At 45.8% G+C, this 21,380-nt stretch overlaps 1 protein-coding gene across 1 annotated transcript in view; it reads left to right on the top strand.

Annotated features, from left to right (window-relative positions):
- The first annotated feature begins 9,312 nt into the window (after nucleotides 1–9,312).
- Nucleotides 9,313–21,380, top strand: part of LOC124545016 (glucose dehydrogenase [FAD, quinone]-like) — a 44,811-nt gene continuing 32,743 nt past the window's right edge. Inside the window, exons 1-2 of the mRNA XM_047123793.1 lie at nucleotides 9,313–9,518; nucleotides 16,662–16,907. Coding sequence (XP_046979749.1) covers nucleotides 9,315–9,518; nucleotides 16,662–16,907 — 450 coding nt within the window. The 5' untranslated portion in view covers nucleotides 9,313–9,314. The remainder of the gene's footprint in view (nucleotides 9,519–16,661; nucleotides 16,908–21,380) is intronic.

Here is a 21,380-nt window from a genome sequence, read left to right as displayed (position 1 = left end):
TGTAAATGGAGTAACGCAGAAGCTGCGACACCCGAGCACCCGCCCCAGAGTCCTGACCTCTCTCTCCACGCAATTAGCACGCCTCCCGCCCCTTACAGAAGGCCTTGAACGGTCGACGATTCCAGTCAGGCGATGTGAGCGGCAGACACTTGCGGACTTCTTCAGCAGCAGGATACGGCGTTTTACCAAACGGCTATCTTCAACGTGGTGCGTCGGTGGGATGCACACGGCGATTTCGCCTGAATGGCCTTCGGCCTTCGAACGAAACCTTTTTGAGCGCCTCTTGTAGTTTCTGAATTAATCGACTGTTGGTGACGTGGAACCACGAACGGACAAACACAATCGAACCGTGACCAGGCAGACCTCACGTACTGAGCCACCGTACTGCGGGAGGTGGTCGTAAAAAATCACCTGAAATCAGCGGAAGGAATCGCTGCCTGCAGTCGAGCTAGCACAATGACTGCGTAGGGAGTTAATGGGTTACACCCGTCGATCAGGTCCCCGCAAGGCACACACTTCTGTAATCAGCGCTAAGCGATGCGTGAGGTGACGTGAAGGTCGGCGCCGCTGCAGCGACGGATCACGCTACACCTGCGGCACGCGGTAGCTGCGTTGTGCTTCGACCACTGACACGTGTAGAGCACGCATTTCGCTATCTCTCCGTGTTAAGGTTCGAAATCAACATTTAAGTCAAGTGACGGAGGGCAAAAAGCCGAGTTTCTGACATCCCATTTACACATGAAATAAAACACTGATTTTTACGGCTGAACGGCCTGTTGCATTAGTATTACACATATAGTATAACAGTTCACATATTTTCTTCAATATTAATGCGACAGTTATCATTTTTACATTTGGTCATGTGACAGTGTAACGAACAGCTTGGAACACCGTATTGTCAATTCTTTCTTTATGCAAACGACAGAATTACAGTCGTTCAGTGAATTCCTCTTTTCGTTACACTACGAGTCCTTCGGTTCACCACTTCCGCAGGAGTAAAAGACTAAATTTCAGTTTGGCAGCGAGCCTCTACTTTTCTGAGGATTTCTTAACAATACCTGTAAAAAGTTTCATTATGTTTTTATAAGAAAAGACATTCATTTCTATCCGTACGCAAACTCCTTCCACAGGCTCTGGTGGGCCTGTCGTACGTACCGACCGCCACGTCATCCTCTGCCAACGGCGCCATCGGTTACGCCATGGAGGAGCACGGGTTTAGCAAACCACTCTCCTGACAGTTGTCAGTTTCGGTAGCCTGGAGCCGCTACTACTTGGTCAAGCAGCTCCTCAAATGGTCTCACGAGGCTGGACGCACCCCGTTCCAACCTTCCGGCCTAAGACTCCTCCTTGGCAGTACTGGCAATCTAACCTGGCTCCTCCGCATGGCAGCCAGCTGCGCTGATCTCTCAGCTATGGAGGCGGACACTTCTATTCGCAACGCGTGTTCTTCTTTCCAGGAAATAAGCGTTTAGTTTTTATGACTTTTGCTGAATCCAGTTCCGATACTGAAACAATATCAAGATAAGAAACATAATATCCTACAAAGTCTTGCCTACATAACAAACTCTAGTAGTGACTGTAGGAGTGCAGTGCCGTTCTCACCCTGAACTGCCTCTTCTCCCCGAAAGTCCTCTCCTATCACCGCATGTCCCCCCTCCTATCCCTTCACCCCCTTCCCCTGCTGTTCCTTTCCTAAGCCACGCTATCGTGAGGGGAAGTTCAGTGATGAGCAGAGGGGGCAACGAGGAAGCGATGTGGGAGGGGATTCAGTGTTTTATTTTATCCGGAATCGGCATCGAATCCCTTCAACTAGCGAGTTATTCTGATGTATCAAAATCTTCGCCATTCACTGAGATACAGATACGAGAATCAGCACACACATTTTTAACTCGTGGAGAGATCTCCATAAGAATTCCGAACTAAATTTACGATTTAGCTTTGTGTAATCGTTTGGCTAAAAATTCTTCTTCTTGAAAGCAGGGGCCCAAACATTTGCGTGTTTAGTCAGCGGAAAAACTGTAATCAGTAATGAGATTACGTAAAAACAAGGCTTGAAAGTGAACATAAAAAAATAAGGACCTTGCAATTAATCTACTTATGTCTATACTAACAATAATTCTGTAAAATTGCCATGCCTTTGTACACGGTAATCTCAACTACTAAACAGGTTTTTATGGGATTTTCACTGGTACTTCAGAGCAGTTAGGGACACTATATAGGCTACATTTCATCAAAATCGGATCACGGAAAAAAATATATTCATAAATATTATAAAAATATATGTATGTATGTTCCACATCTTCTCCAAAACCACTGGACCGATTTCAAGAAAACTTGATACACATACTATTTATTGTCTGGAAGCAATCGCTGTGGGGGTAAGAACAATCTGCTCATCCAAGGGGTGGGGGTAGGGGTGAAAAGAGGTGTAGGCCACTGCACGCGAATACACAGATTTCATTCATTCAGTATTTGAGAAAGGGAGCACTTAATGACTTGCAATAAACTTTACATATAATTTCAAACCTTAAGGAAACATTTTCTCGCTCACCGCCCCCCTTTCCCCCATCCCCCCTCCCCCCCCCCCCCCCCCCCCCCCCCCACACACACACATAATGAGGAAAGGAAAAGTTTATCACTTACTACATTTTTGAATTTAATTTTCGCTTCAGGCATGACATTTTAATTTATTAGTTCTTTACTACTAACTGTATTTGTCACATCTTTCAGACAGTGTGTAGATATACCACTGAAAATACTTCGAAATTATATCACTGTGCAATACATCGTGCATTCGGACAGCTTAGGATGGCGGGAGAGCAGGCAGCACAACATGTGCTGTGCTTACCCAAACAGATACGTGAGGAAAGCTGGCGTTTTGTTCATACAGTGGCTTAGTTAATAACTCTCTCATCATAGTAACAATACTAATACGTGAGCATAGCCATCGGTAACAGCTAGTATTTCATCTACATCTACATTCACATCCATACTCTGCCAACCACCGTGAGTTACATAACAGGCTGTATATCCCACAGTACCAGTTTTCAGCATTTCTGCCCGTTCCATTCACGTATCGAGAGCGGAAAAAGTGACTGTCTGAATGCCTCTGTGCGTGCAGTAATTATTCTAATCTTATCCTCACGGTTCCCATGTTAGCGATATGTAGGAGGTTGTAGTTTGTTCCCAGAGTCAAAAATGGTTTAAATGGCTCTGAGCTCTATGGGACGTAACATCTGAGGTCATCAGTCCCCTAGAACTTAGAACTAACCTAACCTAAGGACATCACACACATCCGTGCCCGAGGCAGGATTCGAACCTGCGACCTTAGCGGTCGCGCGGTTCCAGACTGAAGCGCCTACAACCGCTCGGCCACACCGGTCGGCTCCCAGAGTCATCATTTACATCCGGTCTTGAAACTTCGTTAACAGACTTTCTCGGGATACTTTATGTCTACCTTCAAGAGTCGCCTAGTTCAGTTTCCCTATGACACTCTCCTACAGATCAAACAAACCTGTAACTATTAGTGGTGCCCCCCTATGTGTATGTTCAGTATCCCTGTTAATCCAACTTGGTATGGGTCCCACACACTTGAGCAATACTGTAGAACAGGTTGCACCAGCCATTTGTAAGCAATCTGCTTTCTAGACTGATTGCACTTCCCCTGTATTCTACAAATAAAGCCAAGTCTACCCCCTGCCATACCCGCAGTTGACCCTATAGGATCATTCCATTTCATCCCCCTACAAACTGTACACCGAAATATTTTTGTGAGTTGGCCGATTCCAGCAGTGACTCATCGATATTATTGTCATAGAGCACTATGTTCTTTCGTTTTGTGAAGTGCACAGTTTTACATTTCTGAACATTTAGAGCCAGTTGCCAATCTCTGCACTATGTTGAAACCTTATAAAGATCTGACTGAATATTTATGCTGCTTCTTTCACAGTACTTCATCACAGATAACTACGTCACCTGCAAAAAGTTTCAGGTTACTATTAATATTGTTTGCAAGGTCATTGATATACAAACACAAACAGTCCCGACACACTTTCCTGGGGCACACCTGAAGTTACTTCTGAATCTGACGATGACTCTGCATCCAAGACAACACGCTGCGTGCTCCGTACCAAGAAGTTATCAGTCCAATCATACATTTCAGTTGATTCCCAATGTGCTCGCACTTTTTTGACAATAAGCGTAGGTGCGGTACTGAGTCAAATGCTTTTTGGAAATCAAGAAACACTGCATCTGCCTGGTTGATTTCATTCAAAGCTTTCAGTATGTCATGTGAGCTGGGTTTCACATGATCGATGTTTCCGAAATCCATGCTGCTTGGCACTGAGGAGGTCATTCTGTTCAAGATACGTCATTATGTTTAAGCTCAGAACATGTTCTAAGATTATGCAACAAATCGACGTCAAAGATAGTGGATGGTAGTTTTGTGGATCACTTCCACTAACCTTCTTGTAGGCGGGTGAGAACTGTACCTTTTCCCGAGAACTGGGCACGGTTTTTTGTCCGAGGGACATGCGACAGATTATAGTTAGAATAGGAGATAACTCAGCCGGAAATTCAGTATAGAATCTGACAGAGATTCCATCGGGCCCGGAAACTTTATTCATTTTAACGATTTCAGCTGCTTCTCGACACAACTGACACTGACACTTATTTCATTCATTTTTTCAGTGGTACGAGTATTAAATAGGGGAAATTCTTCTGGGTTTTCCTTTTTAAAGGAACATTTGAAAACGGAGTTAAGCATTTTAACTTTTTGCTTTGCTACCCTCAATTTCAGCTCCTGTGTCATTCACCAGGGACTGGACACTATCTAAGGTGCCACTAACAACTTTTACATGCGACAAGAATTTCTTTGGGTTTTGTGAAGTATCATTTGACGATATTCTGCTGCGATAGTCACTGAAGACATCAAGCATTGCTGTCTTGACAGCCAAACGCGTTTCTTTCAGCACCTCTCTGTCTCTAACCCCACACTTTTTTTACACCTGTTATGCAATAAATTCTGTTTCTTTAGAAGGTTCTTTACAGTAACTGTATACCAAGGAGGGCCCTTCCCATTACGGACTGTTCTGCTGGATATATACGATGTACGTATCTATCCAGTGCATGGTCAACTGTTCTCTTAAACTTCATCGAACAACGCGGTGCAGTGGTTAGCACCCTGAACTCGCATTCGTGAGGACGACGGTTCAAACCCGCCTCCGGCCATCTTGATTTAGCTTTTCCGTGATTTCCTTAAACTGCTTCAGGAAAATGCTGGGATGGTTCCTTTGAAAGCTCGGGGCCAATTTCTTCACAGTCCATCCCTAATCCGAGCTTGTGCTCCGTCTCTGATGACCTTATCATTGACGGGACGTTAAACACTAATCTGCTCCTCCTCCTCCTCCTTTTAAACTGAGCCATACTTCCTCTACATGCTCCTGGCCTCTGCTAAAAGGTTCAAGTTCCTCAACGAGGTACGATACCACAGATGTTTTATCTAGTTTAGTGAACATACATATCTTTCTGTTTGTTTAATTCTCCTTTGTATTTTGTTAACCACTGTTGCCGTAACCGCGTCGTGTTGACTGATACCAGTTTTCATGTGGACATCCTAAAAGATGTCAGGTCTACATGTTGCCACTAGATTCAATATATTTCCATTATGAGTGTTTTTCTAAGCAGTTTTCAGAGAAGGCATTTAGTAATGTTTCACAGGATGTCTTATCACGCTCACCTCTAACGAAACTGTAATTTTAACAAATATTTGTTGGATAATTAAAGTATGATTGGAAACAAACGGACAAGTGAACTGAGGTTTTCTCTAAGTTTTCGGTTATATCAGGAGATGTGTCAGGTGGCCGACAGAAGGACCCAACTATCATTTTATGCCCACCCCTGATTCTGGGTCTTGCCTAGTCAGTCTCACATGCACTTCAATTTCTACCTTGGTGGATCTGAGTTTCTTATCTACTGTGACAAATACACCACCTCCACTTCCATTTTCCTATCCTTTCGATATCAACTTTTATTATTCCCAAAAATATCACTGCTATGAATTTCAGGTTTCAACCAGCTTTCTGTACCTAATATTACGTGACCTTCACTGCTTTTCAGAAGCGCTTGAAACTCTGGCACTTCGATAAGAATGCTTCAGCAGTTAACCATTAGGATTTTAATACTCTCGCCTATGGGAGGCTCTTCTTTCGAACTTACACTGATACTTCGGGGTTTTATACAGCTACCGTTCTCTGACCTGGATAGAGTGTCGCCTAATTTATTTCATAAATTACGAGACAGATATTTAATGACTCTTCTCATTCAATTCGTATTATCTAGACATTAAACAAATACTATCAAATAAACGGTCATTCGCATCTGATTGATAACGATCTGACTCTTTAGTTTCATCGCATATAGTCATCGAATCTCCAAATTTGTAACCGCTGTTTTTTTGTATTTTAAAACAAATTTTACTGTGGAATATTATTTCCCTTAACATAACTTTTGGTGCAACGAAGCGCTGCACACGATTTCATCATTCTAATAAAGAAAGCTTTATCAAAAATACTACAATTAAGACTGAACACTATTGTAGAAGTCACCTGCGACTGAATGCTGCCATTTCACAACTCATCGAGATGTTTGGTTTCAATGTAAAGACGTCATGTACTGTGTACAGGGTGACCCTTAAGTCTGTTAACACTTGAAAATACAGTACTTCACAGAATAACGCACGTAGGGACGAATAAAGTGACACACATGCTTGAAATGACATAGTGTTCTACTGAAACCCAAAAAATGGTACGGAAAATGATCAATACTGGCGCTTCATATGAAACAAAAGCAATATTTAGAGTAACAACTGATTTTTAGGAAAGACAATGTTCTCTATAACACACCCTCCACATGTCGTCCATCATTCATCGACAATACCTACAACCTATGAACAATGTTGTGAACAGTACCATGCAGCTTATCAGTACATGTGGTGAGAAATTGCCGTCCGATGTCGTCTTTTAGCATCCGTAATGACTTCGGACGATTGCGGTAGACCTGAGACTTCAAATAACCACACAACCAGTAATCACACAGATTGAGGGCTAGAGACCTGGGAGGTCAAGCATGCGGTCCTCACCAAACAAAGTGCACAAAAATCTTGAACATGTGTAGCAATACGGGTTGGAGTTCCATCCTGCATAAAAATCGTACCTTCCAACAGCTGTGTATTAGGACAGGGCAGGGATGATGAGATTATGTAACGTATCGGCGTACCTCGCACCCGTCACACTGATAGGTTTGAAAGGCGCCACTCCTCATTTCTTCAAAGGAAAAGGGTCCGGTTATGACTGATGCGGTAAATCCACATCAAACCGTGACCGTATCGTACTGCGGTGGGGTTCCCACGACAGTTGTAGGATTTTCGGTAGCCCAAATTCTGCAGCTGTGGGTGTTGGCAGACCATCGGGTTGTGAAATGGGTTTCGACGGTCCACAAGTTGCTAGAGAACAAGTTGTCTTCTTCCCCCATTTTCTGAAGTACCCACGCCGCAAATGCTCTCCGCGTCACAAAATCGGTGCCCAATAGTTTATGATCACGATAAGGGTACAGATATCATTGGAGTGTAGACCTTAGCGCCCTCCAAACAGCTGTGCGTGGAATGTCGCTGTGACATGCGACTTCACCTGTGTTGAGTTGACCATGCGAAGTAAGAGTGATTTCGGGTGTGCCCCAGGGGAGTGTCATAGGACCGTTGCCAGGGGAGTGTCATAGGACCGTTTCTATTCACAATATACATAAATGACCTTGTGGATGACATCGGAAGTTCACTGAGGCTTTTTGCAGATGATGCTGTGGTGTAACGAGAGGATGTAACAATGGAAAATTGTACTGAAATGCAGGAGGATCTGCAGCGAATTGAGGCATCGTGCAGGGAATGACAAGTGAATCTCAATGTAGACAAGTGTAATGTGCTTCGAATACATAGAAAGATAGATCCCTTATCATTTAGCTACAAAATAGCAGATCAGCAACTGGAAGCAGTTAATTCCATAAATTATCTGGGAGTACGCATTAGGAGTGATTTAAAATGGAATGATCATATAAAGTTGATCGTCGGTAAAGCAGATGCCAGACTGAGATTCATTGGAAGAATCCTAAGGAAATGCAATCGGAAAACAAAGGAAGTAGGTTACAGTACGCTTGTTCGCCCACTGCTTGAATACTGCTCAGCAGTGTCGGATCCGTAGCAGATAGGGTTGATAGAAGAGATAGAGAAGATCCAACGGAGAGCAGCGCGCTTCGTTACAGGATCATTTAGTAATCGCGAAAGCGTTACGGAGATGACAGATAAACTCCAGTGGAAGACTCTGCAGGAGAGACGCTCAGTAGCTCGGTACGGGCTTTTGTTAAAGTTTCGAGAACATACCTTCACCGAAGAGTCAAGCAGTGTATTGCTCCCTCCTACGTACATCTCGCAAAGAGACCATGAGTATAAAATCAGAGAGATTAGAGCCCACACAGAAGCATACCGACAATCCTTCTTTCCACGAACAATACGAGACTGGAATAGAAAGGAGAACCGATAGAGGTACTCAAGGTACGCTCCGCCACACACCGTCAGGTGGCTTGCGGAGTATGGATGTAGATGTAGATGTAGAAGATGAACCCGCTGAAGTCTCCATTTCTACCTGAACTGCCAGAGCAACAGTAGCATTTTGTCTTCGAACTTGGCTATCATTCTCCAGAGAGTGATACTTGCCACAGGACCTTTACCCATTAAATTACCCTTCTTAGTGCGATAGGATCTTACAGCTTCAGTAGCGGATTCTCCTTTCTAACACTAGAGTTTCAGTGACAGTAGTTTTCTTGGTAAAGTCGACACTCCACGAGTGCTGGCAGATGCGACACCATCTCTCATTACAGCTCAGTTTATATACGATTCTCGCGCGGCGCTACTGACGTGTTGCTGTCCAGTGCCGTCTGTTGGCCGGTTTTTTCCACTCGCCTTTGGTTCGACACAACCTAATCCCAGTTCAGGCAGGTGTGTTAAGTTTTCTCTCTGCACCTACGTTATTCCGGGAATTAGTGCATATTCAAATGTTAACGAACTTTTTGTTCATCCCACATAACATCTACGTAGTAACGCGTTTTGGCACTCAGTATAGGGTGACGAAGACGCCGACGTGATGGAGAGCTGTCCGACCAATGCTTCGTGGTCGGCGGTGGAGGCGGGGGCGGCGGCCGGGGGCGGCGGGCTGGGGGCGGCGCTGCTGGCCACGCTGCTGACGACGCTGGCGGGGGCGCCGGCGCGCATGCGCGCTGAGGCGGGCTACCCGCCGGACGCGGCCGAGCGCCTGCTGCCAGAGTACGACTTCGTGGTGGTGGGCGGCGGCAGCGCCGGGTCCGCCGTGGCCGCGCGGCTCGCCGAGGTGGCCGAGTGGCGCGTGCTGCTGCTCGAGGCGGGGGCCGACCCGCCGCTCACCGCAGACATCCCGCCGCTCTTCCACAGCCTGCAGGTGCCCCTCCTAATATCCTATCGGACATCCTTCTAAATGGCGTAGTGCAGAAATCGACACGCCGTGGACTCGACGAGTCGTCGGAAGACCCTTGCAGAAACCTAGAGCCGTGCTGCCTCTATAACCGTCCATAACTGCGGGAGTGTTGCCACTAAGGATTTTTTTTGCACGGACTGACCTCTAGATTATTTCCCGTGAATGTTCGATGGGACTCGTGTCGGACGATCTGAGTGCCCAAACCACTCGCTCGAATTGTACAGAATGTTCTTCAAATCAGTAGCGAACAAGTACGGACCGATGACACGGCGCATTGCCATCCATAAATTTTCCACCATTGTTGGGACCACGAAGTCCGTGAATGGCTGAAAATGGTCTCCAAGTAGCCGAACATACGTATTTCCAGTGAAGTCGGTTCAGTTGGAACAGGGGACCTCGCCCATTCCATGTAAACACGGCCCACACCATTATGCAGCCACCACCAGCTTGCGCAGTGCCTCTTTGACAACTCGCGTCCAGAGCTTCCAAGGGTCTGCGCCAAACTCTTAATTCCCGTCGTGCGTCCACAATTAAGTTGGAAACCTTTTCAGATGAATCACCTGAGCGCAAATATCAGCTTCGCCACTGCACTGCCCTTTCCTGCCTTCTATATACGATACTACCATCATCTGTATATGTCCATATCCCTATCCCATGAGTTTCGTCACTTCAGTGTATATATAGGGCTGACAAAACAAGATACCTCAATGGATTCCGTAACAACTACATAGTCAGGTCGTATGACTGAGGCACTACGATTGCACATTATTGTTTTAAATGAATGATTTATCTTTGGGACCAAGATGGTAAAAAAAAAAAACTTTGTTGCCAACTATAGTCAGTGACGAAATGAAACAGCTTTGAATGATGTTGGTTACTTATAATGAATTGGGGGGTAAAGCAGCCATCAACCAGAAATTTCAGTAGTACAGTGAATTAACAGCCTCGCTTCTACTGGAGGTGGTGCCCACTTGTTCGTTAACGGCCTGAGCGCCGCCCAACCCTTCCAATCACGCCTTTTCTTACAGCCTCGATGAACATACTGGCCAACAAAAAAAGTGAAGCACCCAGAAGGAGAGGAGTAAACGAAATGGAAATTGACGGATTGAGAGGGTATGTGATATTATTTCGGTAATTTCAAAACAGAATCCAACTGACAACAAATTTGCAGTATATGTCCACTTATGAACATGGCGTGGCACCATCTCCTACCTGGATACATGCATTTATCTGGCTGAGAAGCTTGTCATGAGGTAGTCATATTCTCTCCTGATGTTGGCGAGCCCACAACTGTTGTAAGAGGACCTTGATAACCTGGGATGGAGCTGACGGCCCAGTTGAGCCACCCCATGTTCTGTCGGGTACAGATAGTACCTGAACTTCAAGCACACAATCCACAGGGACCCGTGTCATGTATGCAACAGCACTGTCCTGTTGAAATACAGTACCACGATACAGTCGCAACAGATGCAAAACATGAGGACGTGGGGCATCTTTGGAGTACCATTGTGCACCCTCCACCATAACCAGTCGTGGCCGAAGACACAGTCGACGGCACCCCACACCATAGCAACTTGTTTTAACACCGCTGTGACTCCCTTAAACATTAGATGAATGGGACGCCTCCCTAGGTCGCCGCTTTACTCGCCAACGATACCCGTCCGGGTTAATGTAGAACTGCGATTCATTGCTGAGTGTAGTGGGACAACATTCATCAGCAGTCCATGTTTCACTGTAATGAAACTGCTCCAACACAGCCGTTTATGTTGTGGTGTTATGGCTGCCTACCCAGGGGCTGCTGTCAGTCTCTGACAAGTGGTGAGGGATGTCCATCACTTGTTCTCGAACGGTAGGCGCAGATGTGAAGGCACAGCACGGCCATCCTCCCTTGCGGTGATCAGATGTGGTCGACCACCATCGGGGCACTATCACAACCGTACGGCCCACGAATCTGGATATTGCAGTACTCGACCAGCCGACCAATTGGAGAGCAACAATGAAACGCCTTTCAAACTCTGTTAGGCGGCGACACTGCAGTCTCTCACGAGTATGCGACATCTTCGTGCCCGTGATCACCCAGCATCTGACTTTTCACGTCTCTTACATACCCTACAAGGCCTGGCAGCTACACTAAACACGAAGAACACCTATGCTCTCTGGTGGCCGCTCTATCTGTCACAGAGAGGTACAACTCTAATCATTTGCATTCCCGCCGATTGTGTGCATGTGTCGAGCGTTATACCCACATACGACTATGTCTTCTTGGTGCTCCATTTTGTCAGGTGGTGTGTAAATACACCAATTATGGCCACTAAATTCATTCCAATACATTTGCTACTGACCAGTTCCAATGTTAGCATCATTGTCAAGCGGAAGTGGACACCACCATGCAGTTTATAAGTAAAAAAAAAAAAAAAAAAAAGAAGTATAATTCTAGTTATTCAGTTTCACCCGGTGTTGATGCCACCGTTATCCTCGAAGATGCGACAGTACTCCGAGAATTATTCCCTCAACATTATTGTATATAAACTTATCTTCCCACTGAAAGCCCTAATACATAGAAAAGGAGGGCGGAAAGGAAGGAAAATGGTTTAATGTCTCGTCTTTATAAACGGAGTACCAGCTGGCACTGGCGAAGGATGGGGAATGCTGCCATGCTCTTTCAAAGGAACCATTCCAGCATTCACCTTAGGTGACGTAGTCGATTCACGGAAAACTACAACTGGATGGCCGCACAGAATTGAAGTCCAGTGTCTTACTACTGTGGCACGGAGCTCGATGGCGAATGTACAAGGAGCACTCAGGTGTAAAGGAGATACTGTACAGTATAACAAGCTGGCACGGGCCTTGGTAACGCAGGTAGGTGTATGTGTAAAATATTGGGAATGAGAAAGGAACAGAGCGAATGTTGACCGCTGTCTCATTCGTCTGTTAGACGTGCTGTCAGCGATTTGTGTGCGCGTCAGACTTCATTATGTAGGCCGAGAAAGAGGACAGCGAGGTATCATGCCGTTTACTGACTGTGGCAGGAGTGTCAGGAAGCGAAATTCACGCTAGAGTGTCTGCCGTGTAAGGCGAGAACAGTATGTCATGCGCACTTGGGATTTTGTGGAATTAAGGATTTCTGGAAGGTCGGGTGTGACTGAAACACAGCAGTCGGCAAGGAGAAGCTCATTGTGTCGTTACTCCGTTCGTCATTGTTGCGGTGGGTGCAGCCGTCTCAAATTGCCGAAGATGCACGGTGGAAGACACTCGGCTCATGTTGGGCATCAGTCACGCCAGAGTATCTCAAGTTCCGGAAGATCTGCGCGCAGAGGGTTCCCTGCAGCTTGATGGCGGAGCAGAATTATCGACATCACAGCAGCACTTGGAACAGTGTCACGGTAAAGACAATAAGTCCCTGTCCCGTATAGTCGCGGGGGATGAAATATGGTGTCGTCACTTTGAGCCGGGGAGCGAGCGTCAGAGCCAACCATATGGAGTCATCCCCAGCGAACAAAATTTCAAGCCGTGAAAGCCATCTGCGGGGAAGTCCTGATACTTCGTTTTTTACTGAAAGGGCCCGTTGATCATTGTCTTTCTGGAACACAACGCCACAATTAACACATTTGTTCGTCGGCATTTTGCAAAAATTGAAGCGCACTGCAAAGTCTAAATGCCCAGTAATATTGACGAACGGCATCACTGATAATGCCCGCCCACGTGTTGCTATGCGATTTTCATATTTTTGGAGCCTGGAAGACAGATATCCGTGGCCGTCGGTTAGTTTCGGACGAACAGATGCACGCCCGGGTACAGTCATGGTTCCGTAGGCAACCGCAAACATTTTTCCGATCGGGCACTGCTTCACAGTGGGATAAATTTATAACAATTACGGTTATCGCTTTTGAAATAATAAAGAGTTTACTTTTTTCCATCTGTCTCGTTTCCATTTGACTGCCCCTTATACGATGCAAATATTAAGAACTCAGGAGAGAAGGCAAACTAAAGGAATACCAAAGAAACCTAAAGAGTCACCGACAGCCAACTGCCACAGTAATTAACAAAACAAAGTAGAACTGGGCACTAGCAAAGACTCGCATGGAGTTTGCAGCTTACAACGGAAGCGAAACTACAAATCCGAAGATGAACCGAGTCTCGAATTTATTGTTTTGTGTTTCACTCCCACAACGCCACCGTGGACTATTAGATGTGTTTCCCAAACTTGATTTCGCATAGAACTCCAAATTTTAAGTACGCTCAGTGCATCTTGAGCAATGAAACCAAGTTGGCAGAGGAGGACAAAATGGCTTCATCAGTATCTGTGAGCCACGTTTCTGGATGGTTGGTTGGTTGGTTTAAAAGAGGGGGCGGTGTGGAGAGGGGCCAAACAGCACATTTCTGTTTTTGTTGGACGGAAGTGCATTGGTCTATCGAATAAGAAAGAACGAAGGACGGACACAGTGAGACAACTACTGGAGGCACATAAGCTGTTGGAAGCAGGGTTTTCATGACATTCTATGGCCACAATAGTTCTTACAGAGGGCATTCACAGTCCCTATGGTGAAGATCCTGGCACGTAAAATGGCCAGTGCCTGCATGACTTGGGAGATGAAGGCACCGACGCAAGTGTTCGCACAATCTCGAATCTGACCGCGATCAAATGCGCTCAGGTGACGCATCTTGCCCAGACGCTGTAGCATCTTCTCTACGGGATGATATTCGCCCCCTTAGCTGAGTATCAGCGCCTCTGACTGCCATGCAGCGGGCACGGGTTCGATTCCCGTCCGGATCGGAGATTTTCTCCGCTCGGGGACTGGGTGTTGCGGTGTCACCATAAATTTCATCGTCGTCGACACGCTAGTCGCCCAGTGTAGCATCAACTGATAGGACTTGCGACTCGACGGCCGAACTTCCCCAGGTGCGGAATCCCGGCCATCGGTACCACACGATCATTTCATTTCGTACGGGACGATTTCCCTGTACATGAGATGTAGTATTTATCAGGTTGGTTTTGCCTGGTACTCTATGTGGAGCTGTTTATTTATTTCCTGTAGAGGCGCTGGGCCTTATTTTATCACTTTGCGCTCAGCCGCTGGTGGCCCTGCTACATTTCAAGTAGAAACACGCACGGCTTGTAGCGCCTGAAATTTCATTGCGCTGACTGAGGCGACGAAGAAAGGAATATTCAGAATTCGTCGCTTTGCTGTAAACTTTTCTGGCATGTTACTTAAAGCTGTCCAGGGCACGCTTTTCGTCTGCTGCATTGTGAAGGTATTCCACAGGGAATTTCGTGAGTACACGGAAGATCGACCACAGTGCCTCACCCTGGAGCTGTTGTCATCCTCCAGACATGGGAGAAGTAATCCGTAACAGGTCTAACACAGGACGCCCGTCGTCTGCAGAGAGGGCTGGTGACTCTTTGATGAGCGGACCGACGGCGCCCAGGGTGTTGCTCGTCTTCTTGTAGATCTCCTTTACGTCGTGTTTCCGCAACAGCTGGCAGTTCAGTCTGACTTCTAAGTATTTCACTGTTGGTGTCCACGGTATCGGAGTACGAAAAAGCGTGGTGCTCCCTATTTTTGTGACTATGCCTCTTGGTCAGGATCATCGCTTGGCTCTTAGCTGCGTCAGCCTGCTGGGAGCATGCAACGACGGTACAGCCTGCAGCCGGCGCTGTATGGCTTCTGGCAGTTTGTTCTGGTGTACCAATGCAGTGTCGTCAGCGCAGGGGTACATGGCGTGGCTATAAAATAACGGGACTAGTGCTACAAAACGTTTTATTTCAGAAAAGATATATATTTGGTTATTGTCAGCCTCAGTATACTCCCCTCCCCTATCCCTACAACATTTTTCCTTTGGGCGCTTCAACGGACTGAAATCTTGTTTCTTTTAATGGAGGGTTGACCTTCGGGTATAAATATGTCACACTGTGCTACGTGAGGCTAATAAGGCACGTGATCTAATACTAGGATGCTGCTTCGATAGAAACCTGTTAACAGACAATGCGGTATGAGACGGTGTCTTGTCTCGATGCGGAACCCATGACGTCTCCTTCCTCAATTCGGGTAATTTTTTATTATTTTCTCATAGAGTTGAGCGAGAACCTACAGGTAGTAGTGCTGATTAATAGTTAGACCTTCAGGTACCCAGTGAACATACACAATTCCATGAATATAGAAAAAAAAACCTCATCGCTTTGATCCTTGAGTTGCTTGGACCGGTGCTTATTTTGTGGATCCTAAGTGAAAAACAAAGTTTCTGCACGTGTTATCACCCTTTCCAAAAAATTAGGATCATTTTAAATGGTGTCAAAGTGTCAATACAAACGTTTTCCCAACCTCTTTTTGTTCGAAAGTGAGATTTTTCAGCCGGCCGCTGTGGCCGAGCGGTTCTAGCCGCTTCAGTCCGGAACCACGAGCCTGCTACGGTCGCAGGTTCGAATCCTGCCTCGGGCATGGATGTGTGTGTGATGTCCTTTGGTTAGATTTAAGTAGTTCTAAGTCGATGGGACTGATGACCTCAAATGTTAAGTCCCATAGTGCTCAGAGCCATTTTAACCTTTTTTCGAGATTTTTTTACACGAGTTTCGCACACACTTTTCTCATGTTAAAATGGTTATGTAAAATTTGCCTTACGCAATTCCTACAGTTTCAGCAGTCGATTGAATTCTCAGCCGACCATCAGATCTAATCAGAAACTTTTTGATATTTTCATGTGTTTTTGGTGTTGGGTGTCGTCCTGGGCGTGAGTCACCCTCAAAGTCTTCTCGGGCATCATGGAAACGCTCGAACCACTCAAAAACGAGCGTACGTGGTAAACATTTAGCGCTATACACTTCTTTAATTGAAACACAGGTTTCGGAATGAGTTTTACCAATTCGTTGCTCTCTTATTACACTTACCATTTTTTCCGGCAAAAACTAACAACTCTTACAGAAACGAAGGTCACGGCCACACTGATTTGTGTACAGGCGCCAGAGACGCCGTATTCGGCTTCACACTTCACACCTGTGACAGCATCAGTCCTATTACTTTATAGCCACATCTCGCGGCGACGTCGGTAGGTAGGCGGAGTATGCGGCCGACTGCTATGGGGCTGCCTCCCAGTGTGTGCTTGCTTGTGCAGGAGTCGGAGATAGACTGGGGCTACGAGACGGAGCCGCAGGAGGCGGCCTGCCTGGGGATGGAGGGCCGGCGCTGCTACTGGCCGCGCGGCAAGGTGCTGGGCGGCTCCAGCGTGCTCAACGCCATGCTGCACGTGCGCGGCAACCCGCGCGACTACGACGCGTGGGAGGCGGCCGGCAACCCGGGCTGGGCGTACCGCCACGTCAGGCCCTACTTCATCAAAGCCGAGAGCTTCGAGATGCCGCAGGTGAAGCCAGCTCCCATCGTACCGAACAAAGCAACCACCGAGCCCAAGGCGCGGCGGCCCGAAAATACTACTGGGTGGTTGCAACTAAAGTTCAGTCACTCACGGAGGTCGACTGTGGGCTGTAATTGTCGTATGGCAGCGAAACTTGGCAGATATGCTAATGCGACAATGCGGAACCTATTTACGCTGGAAAACAATTATTTCCAATTTTGGCCACCAGGTGCAAATCTGGCGCAGTAAAGCGTCTCGTCGACGGTCCCGATGCTCGTATTGAACACATTGTGTAAGCGGCGGTTAATAATAAAATCAACATTATGCCTTTCTCACTTGTCTGAACTTTTCTGCCACGTCCTGTTCCTAATCTAATACATATGGAGACATTTCCACACTTCTTTTTTGCATTCACAGTGCCAGATTGGACTCGGAAGTCAAAACTGGAGCCAATTTTTCCAGCGTAATTCGGTTCCGCATTAATGCATTAAAATATCTAACAGGTTTGGCAGGCATGTGTAACTACAACCCACGATGAACCTCTGTGGCTAACTCAACTTCAGTTACAACCACAACCAGTAGCTACGTAATTTCCTGTTAGTATAGTAGTTATGGCGACTGTACACAGTCTTATTTACGACACACGCTTTTTGGCATTCATTATCCACGAATAACCCGTCGACACATTTTTATTCAAGAATATTATTGCTACAGAGACTTAATATATGGCTTACAAACCTTAAATAAGAGGCGAGAGTTCCGAATGTGTTGATGAAAAATTTCCAAGATCGAAATGAAGTGCTCTTTCAAAAGTTCAGTTTGAAATCCGCAAAAGGTTCACCTTTTGGGAGAAAATCAAATAAAGACTCAAGCTTCAGTCCAACGAGTTCGCGGACCTTTTCACCCTCTGTGTTTACGTTCAGTTCCCTACCCGGCAGCACCAGACTCATTCGGCACCAAACATAGCCAGTTACTAGTTGAAAAATAAGTCTTAACTTCTTAATGTACTTCGGTTTCACCAGATCTCACCACCCCTCTCCCCTCCTCCCAGACTATTTTGTCTTTCAAGAACTAAAAAAAATGGCTCTGAGCACTATGGGACTCAACTGCTGAGGTCATTAGTCCCCTAGAACTTAGAACTACTTAAACCTAACTAACCTAAGGACATCATACACATCCATGCCCGAGGCAGGATTCGAACCTGCGACCGTAGCGGTCTGGCGGTTCCAGACTGCAGCGCCTTTAACCGCACGGCCACTTCGGCCGGCCTTTCAAGAACTGACAGAGCACCTGTAGCGTATAAAATTCAACTTGTCCATATACTAAAAGTTTCTGAACACAGAATATTCGTGATGTCTGTTCTGTCGGACCTGTCCTACAGAAGAGAGACAATACGCTGTTATGATTCAGCGGCCGTGAATATCAGTAGTCAGGGAAATTTTTCCGACGGTGTTGGCATTACGGCATTGAAATTAATGAATTAATTGCAATTGAAAATCAAATTAATACCCGTCCTGCACAAATTTTCAACACACCAAAACGGAACACAGTTACTGCCTGGGGTTGATTTGGAGGAGGAGGAATAGGCCCAAGTAAGGACTGAACATCATTCGCGACCATGGAACTAAACAAAACATGACTACGAGTGTAGTTACACACGCACGTATTACTAAAGGGGCAGAAACCAAGCCCTCTGGAATTAATAGAAAAAAAATAGTCGGGGCCTTATTACTGAACACATACCAAAACCTTAATGAGAAGATAAGAAGATACCCCGCCAACCGCAATTCAGGTTCAAAGTAAGCGGCAGTGACGAAATATTCGTAACAGGTTCAAACCATACTCAGGACCGAAATCATTACAATGTACACTGAAGAGTGAAAGAATCTGGTACACTGGCCTAATATCGTGTAGGGCGCCCACGAGCACACACAAGTCCACAACACGACGTGGCACGGACTCGACTAATGTCTGAAGTAGTGCTGCAGGGAAATGACGCCATGAATCCTGCAGGGCTGTCCGTAAATCCGTAAGAGTGCGAGGGGGTGGAAATCCCTTCTGAACAGCAAGTGGCAAGGTATTCCTGATATGCTCAACAATGTTCTTGTCCGGGGATTTTGGTGGCCAGCGGAAGTGTTTAAACTCACAAGAGTTTTCCTGGAGGCACTCTGTAGCAATTCTGGACGTGTCGGGTGTCGCACTGCCCAGCTGGAATTGCCCAAGTCTGTCGGAATACACAATGGACATGAACGAATGCGGAAGATCAGACAGGATGCTTACGTACGTGTCGCCTGTCAGAGTCGTATCTAGACGAATCAGAGGTCCCATATCAGTCCAACTGCATACGCACACATCATTACAGAGCCTCCAACAGCTTGAACAGTCTCCTGCTCACATGCAGACTCAGTGGGCTCATGAGGTTGTCTTCATTTCCGTACACGTCCATCCGCTCGATATCATCTGAAACGAGACTCGACCGATCAGTCAACATGTTTCCGGTCATCAAGAGTCCAATATCGGTGTTGACGCGTACAGGCGAGATGTAAAGCTTTGTGTCGTGCAGTCATTAAGGGTACACGAGTGGGCTTTCGGCTCCAAAAGCCAATATCGACGATGTTTCGGCGAATAGTTCGCACGGTGACACTTGCTGATGGCAAAGCATTGAAATTTGCAGCAATTTGCGGAACGATTGCGCTTCTGTCTTGTTGAACGATTCTCTTCAGTCGCCGTTGGTCCCGTTCTTGAGGGATCTTTTACCAGTCGCAGCGATGTCGTAAGTCTGGTCTTTTAACTGATTCCTGATATTCACAGTACACTCGTGAAATGGTCTTACAGGAAAATCCCCACTTCATCGCTACCTCGGAGATGCTGTGTCCCATCGCTCATGCGCCGACTGTAACATCACGTTGAAACTCACTTAAATCTTGATAACTTGCCATTGTAGCAGCAGTACCCGATCTAACAACTGCGTCAGACTCTTGTTGTCCAATAGGTATATAGGACATATCTCTGTATTTGGATACGGATGACTGTACCAGTTTCTTTGGCGCTTCAGTGTATTAAACATTTTAGCAGCATATGATTAGTGAAACGCAAATAGTACCTTTTCCGAATTTTTTTTAAAACATCAAATTGTAAGTCTTTCTGCAATTTTTAATAACTTCCCATAACTCCGTAGCAATTATGGACAATACTGACCTTACGGCTTATCTTACAAGAAAGATTAAGGAAAGGCAAACCTACGTTTGTAGCATTTGTAGACTTGGAGAAAGCTTTTGACGATGTTGACTGGAATACTCTCTTTCACATTCTAAAGGTGGCAGGGGTAAAATACAGGGAGCAAAAGGCCATTTACAATTTGTACAGAAACCAGATGGCAGTTATAAGAGTCGAGGGGCACGAAAGGGAAGCAGTGGTTGGCAAGGGAGTGAGACAGGGTTTCAGCCTCTCCCCGATGTTATTCAATCTGTATATTGAGCAAGCAGTAAGGGAAACAAAAGAAAAGTTCGGAGTAGGCATTAAAATCCATGGAGAAGAAATTAAAACTTTGAGGTTCGCCGATGACATTGTAATTCTGTCAGGGACAGCAAAGGACTTGGAAGAGCAGTTGAACGGAATGGACAGTGTCTTGAAAGGAGGATATTAGACGAACATCAACAAAAGCAAAACGAGGATAATGGAATGTAGTCGAATTAAGTCGGGTGATGCTGAGGGAATTAGATTAGGAAGTGGGACACTTAAAGTAGTAAAGGAGTTTTGCTATTTGGGGAGCAAAATAACTGATGGTGGTCGAAGTAGAGAGGATATAAAATGTATACTGGCAATGGCAAGGAAAGCGTTTCTGAAGAAGAGAAATTTGTTAACATGGAGCATAGATTTAAGTGTCAGGAAGTCATTTCTGAAAGTATTTGTATGGAGTGTAGCCATGTATGGAAGTGAAACATGGACGATAAATAGTTTGGACAAGAAGAGAATAGAAGCTTTCGAAATGTGGTGCTACAGAAGAATGCTGAAGATTAGATGGGTAGATCACATAACTAATGAGGAGGTATTGAATAGATTTGGGGAGAAGAGGAGTTTGTTGCACAACTTGACTAGAAGAAGGGATCGGTTGATAGGACATGTTCTGAGGCATCAGGGGATCAGAAATTTAGCATTGGAGGGCAGTGTGGAGGGTAAAAATCGTAGAGGGAGACGAAGAGATGAATACACTAAGCAGATTAGAAGGATGTAGGTTGCTGTAAGTACTGGAAGATGATGAAGCTTGCACAGGATAGGGTAGCATGAAGAGCTGCATCAAACCAATCTCAGGACTGAAGACCACAACAACAACACTACAACCGTAATAGTTGGTAGCCGTGTAAAATCTACTTCTCTGACGCCACGATGAAATTCAAGAGTCGCCCTGACCCGTGTATCACATGAGCCAGACCCTAACGTGGCTAAATAAACAGTAAAATGAATTTCATTTCAAACTTATTA

This window comes from Schistocerca americana, chromosome 8, assembly GCF_021461395.2.
Source record: "Schistocerca americana isolate TAMUIC-IGC-003095 chromosome 8, iqSchAmer2.1, whole genome shotgun sequence".
NCBI classification, from domain to species: domain Eukaryota; kingdom Metazoa; phylum Arthropoda; class Insecta; order Orthoptera; family Acrididae; genus Schistocerca; species Schistocerca americana.
The sequence above is the reverse complement of the archived record's forward strand: the minus strand, read 5'-3'. Positions and strand labels throughout refer to the sequence as shown.